The sequence below is a fragment of the Pimephales promelas genome, chromosome 1 (assembly GCF_988280905.1).
Source record: "Pimephales promelas chromosome 1, fPimPro1.hap1.1, whole genome shotgun sequence".
NCBI lineage: Eukaryota > Metazoa > Chordata > Actinopteri > Cypriniformes > Leuciscidae > Pimephales > Pimephales promelas.
The window spans coordinates 43,786,115-43,799,142 of NC_142769.1; the positions used below are offsets into that span (position 1 = coordinate 43,786,115).

General features: G+C 36.0%; 1 protein-coding gene across 5 annotated transcripts in view; it reads right to left on the bottom strand.

Moving 5' to 3' along the window:
- Positions 1 to 13,028, bottom strand: part of akap13a (A-kinase anchoring protein 13a) — an 86,312-nt gene that overhangs the window by 29,903 nt on the left and 43,381 nt on the right. For 3 of the 5 annotated variants that reach the window (XM_039658909.2, XM_039658910.2, XM_039658908.2), the window contains exons 9-13: positions 11,273 to 11,336; positions 7,404 to 7,525; positions 5,328 to 5,599; positions 3,939 to 3,986; positions 503 to 562 (exon numbers count right to left, since the gene is read on the bottom strand). In XM_039658909.2, the coding sequence (XP_039514843.2) occupies positions 503 to 562; positions 3,939 to 3,986; positions 5,328 to 5,599; positions 7,404 to 7,525; positions 11,273 to 11,336 (566 nt within the window). The remainder of the gene's footprint in view (positions 1 to 502; positions 563 to 3,938; positions 3,987 to 5,327; positions 5,600 to 7,403; positions 7,526 to 11,272; positions 11,337 to 13,028) is intronic. The other 2 variants (XM_039658911.2, XM_089129913.1) reach the window with 2 other exon arrangements.

The window sequence follows — 13,028 nt, forward strand, 5'->3', positions numbered from 1 at the left end:
AATTATAGAAAGATAACCAATTATATTAAACCTCAACTTATAAGTTGAATTGTAAATCATTTCTAAATGACATGACACGTACAAATTACTTTAATTGGTATAACATACTGTAGTTTGTTACAGTCTACATTTTGGTGCAACAGTATGAAACAGATTCGTAACAAACTTCCTCTTACCTGACATTCGGGCCAGATACGAGAACAACAATATCAGTCATCATGTAACCGAAACAAAAAAAGCTTAAAAATAAAATACACTACACAGCAAAATGTAGTAACTATCTCTGCAGCAACACTTCTAACTTTTAAAAGCCATCATTTATCCAAGCTGTATCAAGGCTGAACGGGGCAGCAAAAAAAAAAAAAAAGGCCTCACTTTGCTCCCAGACAAACAGGTAATGCAAATGATGATGCAAAAGCTCTTTGTGCTAGTCAAAAGGGGATGGCTCTTCGGTTGAATTTACAGGAAGCTTGCACACAACGCGCTCACACACTTTCTGTACCTGATGAGCTCTCTAATTTCTTCCAGCTCTTGACATGGCTCACTGGGGCACCAGCTCAGACTGGGCAAAAAATAAGGGGCACCAGTGGGCACAAACCAGTTAGAGGGGTAGCAGTAGATTATTTATTCAGTAAACTGTTTGTTTGGGTTGAATATTGTGCTCCACTCTTAGAAGAAAAGGTTTTATAAAGAACCTAAAAGGGGTTTAGATGATTGGAACCTCTTAGGGTTTTAATGAATTAATTCAGATTTGTTTTAAAAAAAAATTAGCATGTAAACACTTTGTCACTAGAAAATTTTTAAATAACCCATAAGCAATTGTATTAAGCAATCATTTAAAACTTACCTAATTATAATCTTTTTGGCATAAAGTGTTCTTTAAAATTTCGTCAAGAACACTAGGGGCCCCATCATACACTCAGCGCAATGTGGCAGCAGGCACGACGCAAGTATTTTGTGAGAGTTCCAGCCCGACGCAGTTATCATTTTCACGTCCTGCGCCACATTGTTTAAATAGCAAATGCATTTACACCCATCTGGGCGCCCATGAGCGTGCTGGTCTGAAAACGAGGTTTGTTCAGGCACATTGTTGGTGCGTTTCTATTTTGGTCTAAATTCAATGGTGCAGTATTTATTTATTTATTTTGTTGTTATTTAACCCTCAGGTGCTCTTCGGTCATTTCTGACCGAAAAATTTTCTGTTTTGAATTTCTAAAAATCACAGCTTCATCGGAATGTTAGGAAACTTGGTGACTTTTATAGCATTATGTATATGAACACACAAAAAAATTGAGGTCATGATCTGATCATGCTAAGTGGTCTTAAAAAAATAGTCACAATTGTGGTCTTTGGTCAAAAATGACCCCCATAGGAAATGAATGGGAAATTGACAAAAACACAAAAATTCACAAATTTTTATTTGTTTTTTTTGTTTTTTAAATTTTTTAATAAAAAAAATAAATAAAAAAAACGTTTCTGAGATTGTTTCATCAATATATTCAAATCCACACACACAAAAAAAATGCGTTCATAAACATCTGGGGAATTCACATGCTTCTCCATAGAGAGGTGTACATGCCATTTACTGGTTACACCATGATTCTATGCTTTTTTCTATACTTTAACCAGATGGTGCTAATTTTCTTCAAAAAATATATATATATTTTTTTTCTGAAGGCCTAGACTCAATATTAAACTAAAATACTGCATTAATAATTTTTTTGAAAAAAAAAATAAAATAAAAAATATATATATATATATATATATATATATATATATATATATATATATATATGAGAGAGAGAGAGAGAGAGAAAAATATATATATTTTTCCATGGCAAAAATAGACCATAAATAATGCATAAATATTAATAAATTCAATCAAATTGTCTCAAAATACTAAATTACAAAGAATAAATGTTATAGAATAAAAATAAATTGCATTGGTTTTACTGGAATGAAGGAAATTAAATTTTTTGGTGTCCGGTCACTTTTGACCGGGAAGATAACAAGTGTGACTCCGAAACAAAGAGCACCTGAGGGTTAAAGGTGCCATGTGTAAGAATTGAGGTTAAAATATCCCCAAAAAAATAGCTACACGCATCAAAAGAACGGGAAGGAATAAGGTTGATGATGTCATTAAAAAATGTCTAGTGCTGCAGAGATATTAACCTGAATTAGCATGCTAAATTACTAGCCCCGGCCCGGCAGGTGTCGTAATACCAGTTTGGGCCATGGGAGGCAGTATGCGGGCGGGCAACATAACCACCAGCCAAACTGCAATACACGAGTAACTCGCATGGCTTGTGGGTGTACTTGAACCTGATGTCAACCGTGTGGAAAGTACAGCCCACTACTATGTTTCAGTTCAGGAAGAGTTCAAAAAAATGATTGGTCGATATTATGCATGAGGAATACATTTTGGTAAGTTGTAGCATACTGTATCTTTCAACAGTGTCCGTGTTCTTTTACCATTAGCTAGTAGAAATGATCGGTTCACATGCGCTAGGGATCTGTCGAGTTACAAGCGCCAAAACGGTATTTATTGTTTGAAATGTGAAATAAAATTGACAGAATCTGAGAGCTGAGATTTTTTTATAAATCATAACTAACCTGCTCTGTCTAGTCTGTCGGTCTCCGTATCCGTCTCCGTGCGTGACAAAATTGATGTGTGGCGAGAGAGCGTGTGAAAAGTGTCAATTGCGTGTTTCTCACGGTGAATTCACGAGAGTTGGCAGCTCTGAATGGCGCTAGCTTGATCAACAGCAGCGAATGCTGTCTGTCAAATTAATTCAAACTAACAATAAAAATGCAATATGAACAAAACGAATACCGTAAAACTTCAAATAATAGCCCACGCTTTTATTTCCCCATATCGTCAAAATGCCCAGGCTTGTATTTGAGACAGGCGTCAATGAGACGACCTTTATAATTTAGTGTTGAGATGTTATTCATTGAGTCTCTAATCTCTAAAAATCTCCAAATGCTCCATGTGAAACTGTGGTCTTCCAAACTTTTACTATCGTGTCAATTGATTTGATTAATATGCGCGAGGGAGAGAGAGCAAAACAGCGCTCACTCCTGTTTAAAAGAGTGAGAGTGCATGCGCGCGCGGCCGCGACACAACTCACTTTCTGGAGGTATACTGCCCCCATGTGGTATGGAATATGGAGTATGATTTGATTTTTTTTGACAGATGGCACCTTTAAAGAGCAGATTAGTAATGTGTGCCTATAGGCGAGTCAGACGCAGCAGCAAACAAACATGCCAAATATTCAAAATAAAAAGGATTGCAATGTAAAAGATTATTATTGTGTACATAATGATACAGTGGAATCCGACTTGTCACGTAGATGTCTACTTGCGCGCTTTAATCTCGTGCACGAGCAGATTAGTTTCCTCTCTGGAGAAGCGTTAATTTTTCCGCTTGCAAATTCCGTCATGTAAATAGCAAATCCGCCATGGCGTGAGCGCAACTGGCTTTTAATGGGAATGGGAGATGAGACTCTGGTTTATTGCACGTTAAGCCCAACTCACACTCATTACTCATTAAGAGAATAGGGACAACCGTTTTAGAGCATGCGCTGGGCTCGTTAAACTAGCAAAAGTGGATTTGGACAGGCCCCAAGTACACTTACGCCATGCGCTTTAGACCATGTGCTTAGATCGTTAAAATAGGGCCCCTAGTGTTCTATATAGAACCCCACTGAACCATTTTTTCTAAGAGTGATATTAGAGCGCAACAGTAGGGTTTGAGAGGCAAAAATGATATTCATCCTAATAAGATATTTTTTATACAAAACAAAAATTGTGTTGGTTATGTTAATTCCCAATACTGTAATTTGCTACCATAAAATTAGGAATCACTGTTGCGCTCTATATGGATTTAAGATATTAAATACTTCAAAATAAAATAGAAAAAAAACAAAACAAGATACCTTCTTCTGTAAAAGACAGGTCTGCCGTCTCCTGTACTTCGTACAGAACTGGAAATGGAAAGATGATGACAGGTATGAGATGACATGGAAATATGAGAGCTCTTTAGTAACTACTAAGACTTCAAATATCTGTATAATAAGAGTCTTGGAAGGGTAAAAATGAAACTAGTAAAGTATGGAATTAGTGAATTAGAAAAAGATTGAATGCAAATCAGAAAGAAAGGAAGGAGCGAGTTCAGAATGACTAGAGCATGCAAAGGTTTGAGGATGTCACATGATCAACAAGTGTGAATGATTTCCTTCTCAGAGCATGTCTTTTTTTAGTTGCAATCAGTGTGTTATGAGTGTATACAGCGTTTCAAAAGCTAAAAACCCACATACATTTTGGGCAAATTGGTGTCTGTCATGAGATATAAATTTTCATCATATTCCTACTATAGTGTGTTTCAACTTACAAATTAATGAATTTTTTTTTCCATCAAGGATGCGTTAAACTGATCAAAAGTGATTAGTAAAGACATGTTAGATAATACATGTTTCTTGATGAGCATATTAGACTGATTTCTGAAGGATCATGTGACACTGAAGACTGGCGTAATGATGCTGAAAATTCAGCTTTGCGTCACAGGGACACAATAGAATACAATATAAAAATATTAAAATTGTAATTACATTTCATAATACTACATATTGATCTAATATATGCAGCATATTGGTGAGCATAAAAAACGCATTTCTTTTAAAATGTCATGCTGTCAATCTGCAAATTTTCAGATAAAATATTCATATTTCGTTAAAAAAAAAGAAGCCTATGTTAGGACCATTAAATAATTTTTTTTTGGAAATAGGCTCATTTTACCACTCCCCCAGAGTTAAACAGTTGAGTTTTACCGTTTTCAAATCCATTCAGCCAATTTTCTGATATTTAGAAGAATATCAGTAACCAGACACTTTTCAGGTCTCATTGACTTCCACAGTAGGAAAACAATATACTATGGAAGTCAATGAGACCAGAAACTGTCTGGTTACTAATATTCTTCTAAATATTAAAAAAAAAAAAAAAAACGCTGAATGGATTCGAAAACGGTAAAACCCAACTGTGTAACTCTGGGGGAGTGGTAAAATGAGCCTATTTCCAAAAAAAAATGGAGTATCCCTTTAAGATTTCTTGCATTGCAATATCATCATGACAAATAAGTACACTTCAACCCATAATTCACATTACACTAATGCAAAAAAAAAAAAAAAAACTCTGGACACATTTTTTATTTATTTTAAAATGTTTGATTTAGATTCTTTTTTCATTAAATTACTACCGAGAAGCACTTTTTCACAAAGCAGAAAAACACTGGTCCTAAGAGCAAGCTTCACTTCAGTGTAATCACGTACCTGCGCTGGTTCATCTCTTCTTCCCCTCCCTGGATCTTCCCAGGACCCCAGCTGTGTCTGCGGAACGGAGAGAGCGAGCGCACGCTGGAGCGGAAGAGAGAGGCGGGGAGCGGCACCTCGGTTAACCTGTCTTTGGCCTCCTCTTCTTGCCGTACCTCCTCAGAGCTCTCGGCCGAGGAGCTGGGATGCCCCACGCTGGCTGTGTCGTCTGTGGAGGAGCAGGAGACGGACACCTCGCTCGTGCTGTCACCTCCACCTACTGCCTCCTGACCCTGAGCAAGAAACACCAGCCAAACTACAATTAACCAACAGGCAGATGAAACATTATTCAGCACAATAAAGTACTGTACTACATATCAGGATTGCCTATATCTCATCAATGATGAATGGAAAGTGTGCAAAAGAAAATGGTTCAAGCATAAATGCTGCCCAAAAATGCTCTTAAAAGGTATTTGACAAAGTACAAAGTTTTGTATCTTCTGTTTTTGTAGATATAGTGTTTTCAAAGTAGCATTGTGTTGAATTTCTTTAAAAATTCTATAATGGCAAATGTTATTTTAGTATTATTTATTTACTTTTAATACATTTCCATTTTTTTTCCAGTTTTAGTTTTAATAAGTTTAGTACTTTGACTTCTGTTAGTTTCCAAGGCAACATTTAAAAACAAAAATTTGAAGTTTACATTTTTATTCTAATGTTTATATTCATTTTAGCTTTGTTAAAATTAACTAAAACTATTTGTAATAGTTTTAGTTATGAATAACACTGATCCTGATCCTGAATAACAACAATGCCCTTTGCCCTTTGTCATTGGTTGGTCAAACAGACAGTCCCGCCCCAAAGCTCACGCCATTGGTTGAGCAGGTCAGGATGCTCAAATTATTTTAGGGTTAAATTAAATTAATTTAATTTAATTAATTTTAGGTGAACATCTTATAATATGATGACCTCTTAGATGTCAAAAGCTCAAGAAAAATTTGATTACTCAGTTCATCACCCATTTAACAGACAGCAATCACATTATCGTAGTATTTGCTTTTTTTTTTTTTTTTTTTTTTTAGTTTTTCCCCTCAAATTTAATTTAATAATCAAACACATCTTATTTGACTCCTACTTACACTCCATTGTAATCATGTCTGAACTGTAAGAGTTTATCTACACTTGCATCACTCACTCACTCACTCACAAGCAGACGTGAGGTTTCTTGGCGTGAGGTTTTGATGAGTGTATCGTGCCGAGCACTGGTGGCGTGAGAGACAAGGTGAAGAGGATTTGAGCTTTTGACACACATTGAGGTTTTTGTTGGTGCTTTTGGTGGGGGATGAAAGCCCTCTATTCATGTGCCCCTGAAACAACTTCTATTGAGCATGTGTGCAAGGAAGCAGAGGGGGTGGTTTAGAAGCGTGTGTGTATGAGGTTTAAAAGGGTTCTAGAGAACTTAAAACCACGTGGAAAAAAAAAAAAAAAAACTTCTGGTGGATTTTAACATTTAGGTGTCCTACATTAATTTTTTTTAAACAGAACTGTAGTCACATGATCACATAAAATGACCAATTCTGATATATATCATTTATACTGTATGCATCATTTCGCAGGTAAAAAAAAAAAAAAAACACAACATTAATCACAATTATTTCATCTTATTGATAGCCACTGTTTTATATTTAATGTAACAGTGCTCAAAAGTTTGAAAATCCCTGTACTAAGGCATCACTTTAACCATTCCTAAAAACTTAGGTTAAGGATTTTTTTTAAAGCTCTTAACCCAGCATATTGTGCTACAGACATAAATTAACCCTTGAACAGACTAACAATTTTCCCAGATGGATAACATTGAAAAAAAATAAATAAATCAAAATAAATAATTATAAAATACATTATAAAAATATACTATAAAATTATTTAAAATAAAATAAATAAAAAATAACTTAGTAATTAAATAACTAAATTCCTAACTAAATATATAAATATAGGAGACAGCCAAGACATATCTAGAGACAAAAATAAAAAAAATCTAACCACAAAATGTCCTATGTGGCAAATAACACTCTGTAGTCTGTTTTTTCTTTCTCTTACCTTTTTGAAGAAATTGTCGTCTCCAGTGTCAGGACTGAGAAATCCATCTGTATCGCTGCCTGAGTCTCGAAATGTGACTGTTTCTGAATTACAAGTGTGAAACTCTGGATACTGTGAACTCTCTGCAACAAACACACAATGACGTGTATTAAAAGTCTCAAAATAAGTTATCCTACTTAAGCCCAATGTTTAAACAAAACGTGGCATTTCCCCCTCAGAACAGATCCTTGTACAACAGCACATGTATTCACCAAAGCAAACTCTGACAAACCTGGTGCGATACTGACAGATGCTTCAAAATGTTATAGCGTGGATAAAACCATATCACGTGGGAGAGGAAACCATCATGACACACCTAGAAAAAAATACCGCCCGTTTCCTTTGCTCTCTCTCGCTTTCACTTTCTACTTGTTTTTTTTTTTTTTAAGTGCAACACATTCTCTATGTACGCTTAGTGTAAGTGAACAGGATCTGGGATCAACACTAGTACAGTAGATCTGTCACAAGAGTGTGAGCTTTGTCAGCTGTCTAACTGCCCACAGGTGGCTCAATGTCTTGGGAAGTGAAGGAGGAGTCTCGCTAAAACCTCTACAGCTGCCCGTTCTCAATGTGTGTGTGTGCTCTTAATGAACCAATGCTGTAGTAAAAGCAATCGTCATTACAAACAACTGAAAACATAAACACATGCCATGACAGGCCTCTGAGAAGAACGGCAGAATTTAGTGTCCATGTATAATCACAGTTACGTTTCAGTGACAAAACTATTGTCTGAATGTTTTTGACATGATTCATTCAAAAGGTGATGTGTCATTTTTAGTTAAAAAAAAAACAAAAATAAAAAACAAATCGTCAACACTGGGGCACTGTATTTTTGCTTTTTAACATTGTATAATTTTTGTATTTTTGTATTTTTTCACCTTTTTCCACTTGTGGTGTACACGGCCAAAAATGACCGGCCTACAATTTGCAGCCTATACATATTTTGTTATGCTATATTATCACCAAATATTGTATTCAATCTTTTTGTCGACTTGTTTTCTTTCAATTAAAACTTGATCGTAGGGCTCATTGATCTGACCTTATGGACTTCAGTTTTTGATCAATCAGTTTCAAAAATAAATACAAAACCTTGTTAAAAATGGAAATATTTGTTTCACTGAAAAACTGAGGTGTATAAGCATTGATCAATAAGGCCTACGATCACACAGTTACAAAAACCTGTGCTGATTAAAAGAAATCAAGTTGACAAAAAGAAAAAAAGATGAAAAGAAATCAAGTTTACACACAGTTTTTAAAGGCCGGTCATTTTTTATTTTGAAGGCAGGGTTTTCAACACAGTGCAAGGGTTAAATAAAATGTAAACGAGCTCATTCAAGCCCATTTCCAATCCGTCGAAAACGAGGCACCAATCAGAAACGTTGGGGCAGTCTTTGACAGCGCTGGGATTTTAAAGCCGATTTTGTAGCCTACATTACAAAGATGGATGCCGCCGTCGAACATCACTCGTTCGAATCAGCTACCGCGTCTGTTTTAAACGATTTGTCCGTTTCCTTTTAGTTAAAAAACGAGCAAAGAACAACACTCGGAGCGCAACGCTCTGCATACGTCATCTCCTTCATCGCTCTGATTGGTTTTAGGTCTATCCGCGACGTCCGTTGGTGAAAAGATTTGTCTATGACGTTTTGCCAGACCATAGCTCAGTTACAACTGAGAATGGTCTGGTTTTAACCAGGCAATGCATTTATAACTATAGGAGTGATTCCAACTAAGTTGTGTGTTTAAGACAATCCAGTCAGGGAAGTCTAAGTGAAAAACAAAAACTATAGGTCATGACATATCCACAACAGAACAAACAAATCATTCTGTATGGTTGAAACACACTTTTCATTAAAGGTGCATTGCGCAACGTTGATTTCATGTTAAAAATACCCGTTTTTTCGAACCCATACATGCTTAAACAATTGCCTTCTCTGATCACTGCGATTGCCTCTTCAATCCTGTACGGTAAAATAAATAATACGGATTCGGAATGTATTCACGCGCGTTCACGCTCACCTAGCTATGTCTGGCAGGTTTGTGTATTCGCCGCCATTCTCCGTATCAGCGAAGACCTCGAGCGACACAACTTTAGTCAACTTTCTACAAAAGTAGAAGAGGGATTTAAAGAGATCAGCTTGTAGTTCATTGCAAACTCCATGTAAGACAAAGAAAATAAAACTTTTGTCTAAGTGCCAGGCGTTGGAATAAGACGCGAGTCGACATCGGGAAGCTTTCAACAAATGGCGAGATCTCCGGTCTGCTCTAGGGCTCAAACGGGATCCTATACAAAGTAATAACTTATATTGTTCATGAACATGTTTCCATAATAATACAATCATAAGTGGATATAGGAAGCACATAAAAGAGTTCAACGTGAACATAGACGGAAACAAAAATCCTTTTCCCCTTAGACATAAGTGTGTAATTTACTCTAATTTAATACCTTTCCTTTCATATATTTAAAATGACTTGCAGATTTATAACTTTATTACCTCTGAAGACATTATGACTGTCTGTAACAAAAGATTTGTGCGGCTGATGCTCCTTTAGTTATGAACACACGTGCGTGTGCGTGTGGTCCATGAGCCTGCACAGCTCTGGTTGCAGTTTCGCTTGTCGCCAGAGGGGGCATAGTTTTGCAAAAACTCAGACACTTGCACAATGCACCTTTAAACAGGACATTTATCTTTTCAGCACTGCACCTGTGCACCATTTTTTGTTTTAATGTTTTTTTTTTTTTATATCAGCCACTGCTTGTGTATAGAAGCTGAATACACAGAAGGTACAGGTACTGTAAATATAAAGTCAGCATGTTCCTCTATACAAGCACTAGAGCCATTACTATCTTCTGTTCCATACTTCATTTGAGAACTAACATTGTTCAATCTCTGTAGACATACTCAACCACAAACAACCCAAAGCTTGCAATTCGTACATACTGTACTGTATTGAAGCCTCAAAGGTACAAAAGTCAAAACAACCTATTCAATTCTGAGGGTCAGAGACAGGGTGGAAATGTTTTTGCTACAAGAAACGATGACTAACTTTACAGCTTGACTATCCTGCCTAAGTAGACAGCATCCCGACAGTCATGCAACCTCATAAGTGAGCACACATGCCACATTAAATGGAGCTCATCACATGAAGTGCATGAGCAATGTGACTCACGAATGATTCAAATAGAAAATTATAAAAACATGTTGCCAGGCTTACTTCATAAGCATAAACATAGCTAGGAACAGTTTAAGATTAAAAAATGTGACTGTTTTAAGAGGCAAAACTTTTTAGTATAATATATAAAACATACGTTACCGATCAAAGGTTTTCAATAATGATTTATAATAATTGAGCAGCAAATCAACATATTAGAATGATTTCTGAAGGATCATGTGAGTAATAATGCTGTAAATTTAGCTTTGCCATCACAGGAATACATTATTTTATAAAATATATTAAAATAGAAAGTACTTTTAAATTCTAAAAATAAAAAAAAATCTGAATATGCTGTTTTGGCTGTATTTTTAATCAAATAATTGCAGCCTTGGTGAGCATAAAGATATCTTTCAAAAACAACACAAATATAATAATTATACCAAACATTTAATAATTTAGATTTCATATTCCTCTGGACTCCTCAATGCTGACTTATTTAACCAATTGCGGTCCTGTAACATTACCAACAGTGTTAAATTACAAATTGAAATATGATCTTCGGTGTAATTTGTATAATTACATATGAAGCCATAAGATAAACTAAGACCCTACCAGGTAAATAATAGCATTGGTTAACGTCATCAACAATATATGATAGCAGAGATGTGTGTTCTTACCTGTGGACAGGCTGTGTCTCTTCTGAGAAACACTGGAACACAGTGAGTCTTTGTCTCTGTGGATCTGGAGACAGAAAGAGGAAGATATGGTTTAATGCATGTGACTGTCTAACTGGAAAGAATTGCTTGACATACTGAAATAATAATAATAACAATAATATTAATAATAAACATCAGATGCATGACAATACAACTTGAATTTGGGATAACAAAATGAGGGTTGCTAACAAAAGCATAGGCAACAGGGAAACAGAAGCAGGGTTTTCGCACACATATGCTCAGAGACTGCAGCATACATGAAGTTTGAGCTCAGTCTGTGGTTTGTGGAGCCCATAACAGCTGCATCTCACTCATTATAGACCACACACCACCTTACACCAGCCCTGAGGGACAACGGAGGCTTCAGAAATCAAATATGAGGGTCAAATGATGAGATGGTCCCCCACAAGCCAGATAACCAAACAAACTATACTGCTGATTGGATTCAATCCAATTACATAGAAGAAACAAAGGCTGCAAAGGTAAAATCAGCATATAAATACAGATAAATATATAAATACAGCATATAATACAGATTCAGCTCAAATATGATGTTGTGTGTGAAGAGAAGTTGTGCGCTACAGTGAATTCCCTGTCTTCTTAATCCAAAGTTACATTTAATAAAATAATTTGTCCTTAGTTACCAGCAAAATATATGGAGCTAAAAGAGAAAATTAAGAAATTGAGAAAATATTAGCATGTAGGCTAACTATAGGCTGAAAACCTGCCATTGTTATATGAAGTTATATGAAGTGTGCACTTTTTTTGAAAAGCTTTGATTGTGGCTAAATAAATACCTGATAAACATACATGTGGTAACACATTCGTTGAATTGAAACAAGTGTGCCTCGAAAGTCCTGAAAAGTGAAGCCAGAACGTTTTGATCGCCCCCATGTGGTTGGATGCAGTATAGGTCATAAACCCCGCCCTCTCCGTGTAATCTAATGGGATGTGAGACAAACTAAACTAAAGTCAAATACATTTTTTCCAAAGATGGTGTCTGTCATTTTAGGTAGTTTTTTTATCACGCTGATGTAAGTTCAAGCGCTTTTTTTTTTTTTTAATAAGTTTGGTTTTAGTTAGCTATTTGATGCTATAAAAACGAGAGTGTGACTTCATGATTCTCTGAGGGAAGTAGTCACTAAGGCACCAATGGACTTTTTTTCGGGATTTTCGAGAGGAGATTGGAGCTGCAACTTTAATTTCTACATTTCGATAACTGTTTACTGCAGTACAACTCATGTCGTGTGAAATAAACTACTAACTGATTCTGAGGGAGTGTGGGCGGGGGATGAGTGTGGGCGGGGCTCCAAGATGACAGCACCATATTTGGACATTGGCTGTTTCACTTCTCTTCAATGGAAGAGAGCAATGGTAGTCTTTATTTTTATTTTTTTTAATAGACTATGGTTTATACACCTTGTTGCACAGCCATACGCTAGTGAACTACATGTAGGGGCCGTTTACACAACACCGCTTTACAACTAAAAATTGGAAACTTTTGACAGTCCATTAGCGCAAAAAGGCCATTTAGGTGCCTGAAAACAAACTTTTGAAAATCGTTTTGATGACGTTGTTGTGTATACGAAACACACTAAATAAGAACTGTTGCATTTTCAGTACATCGCTGTTGTGTACCCAAAGGCAGAAACATTTATTGCAATTATTATAGTAGTAAACACTTATTTATTATATGCTACCGGTCAAAGATTAATAC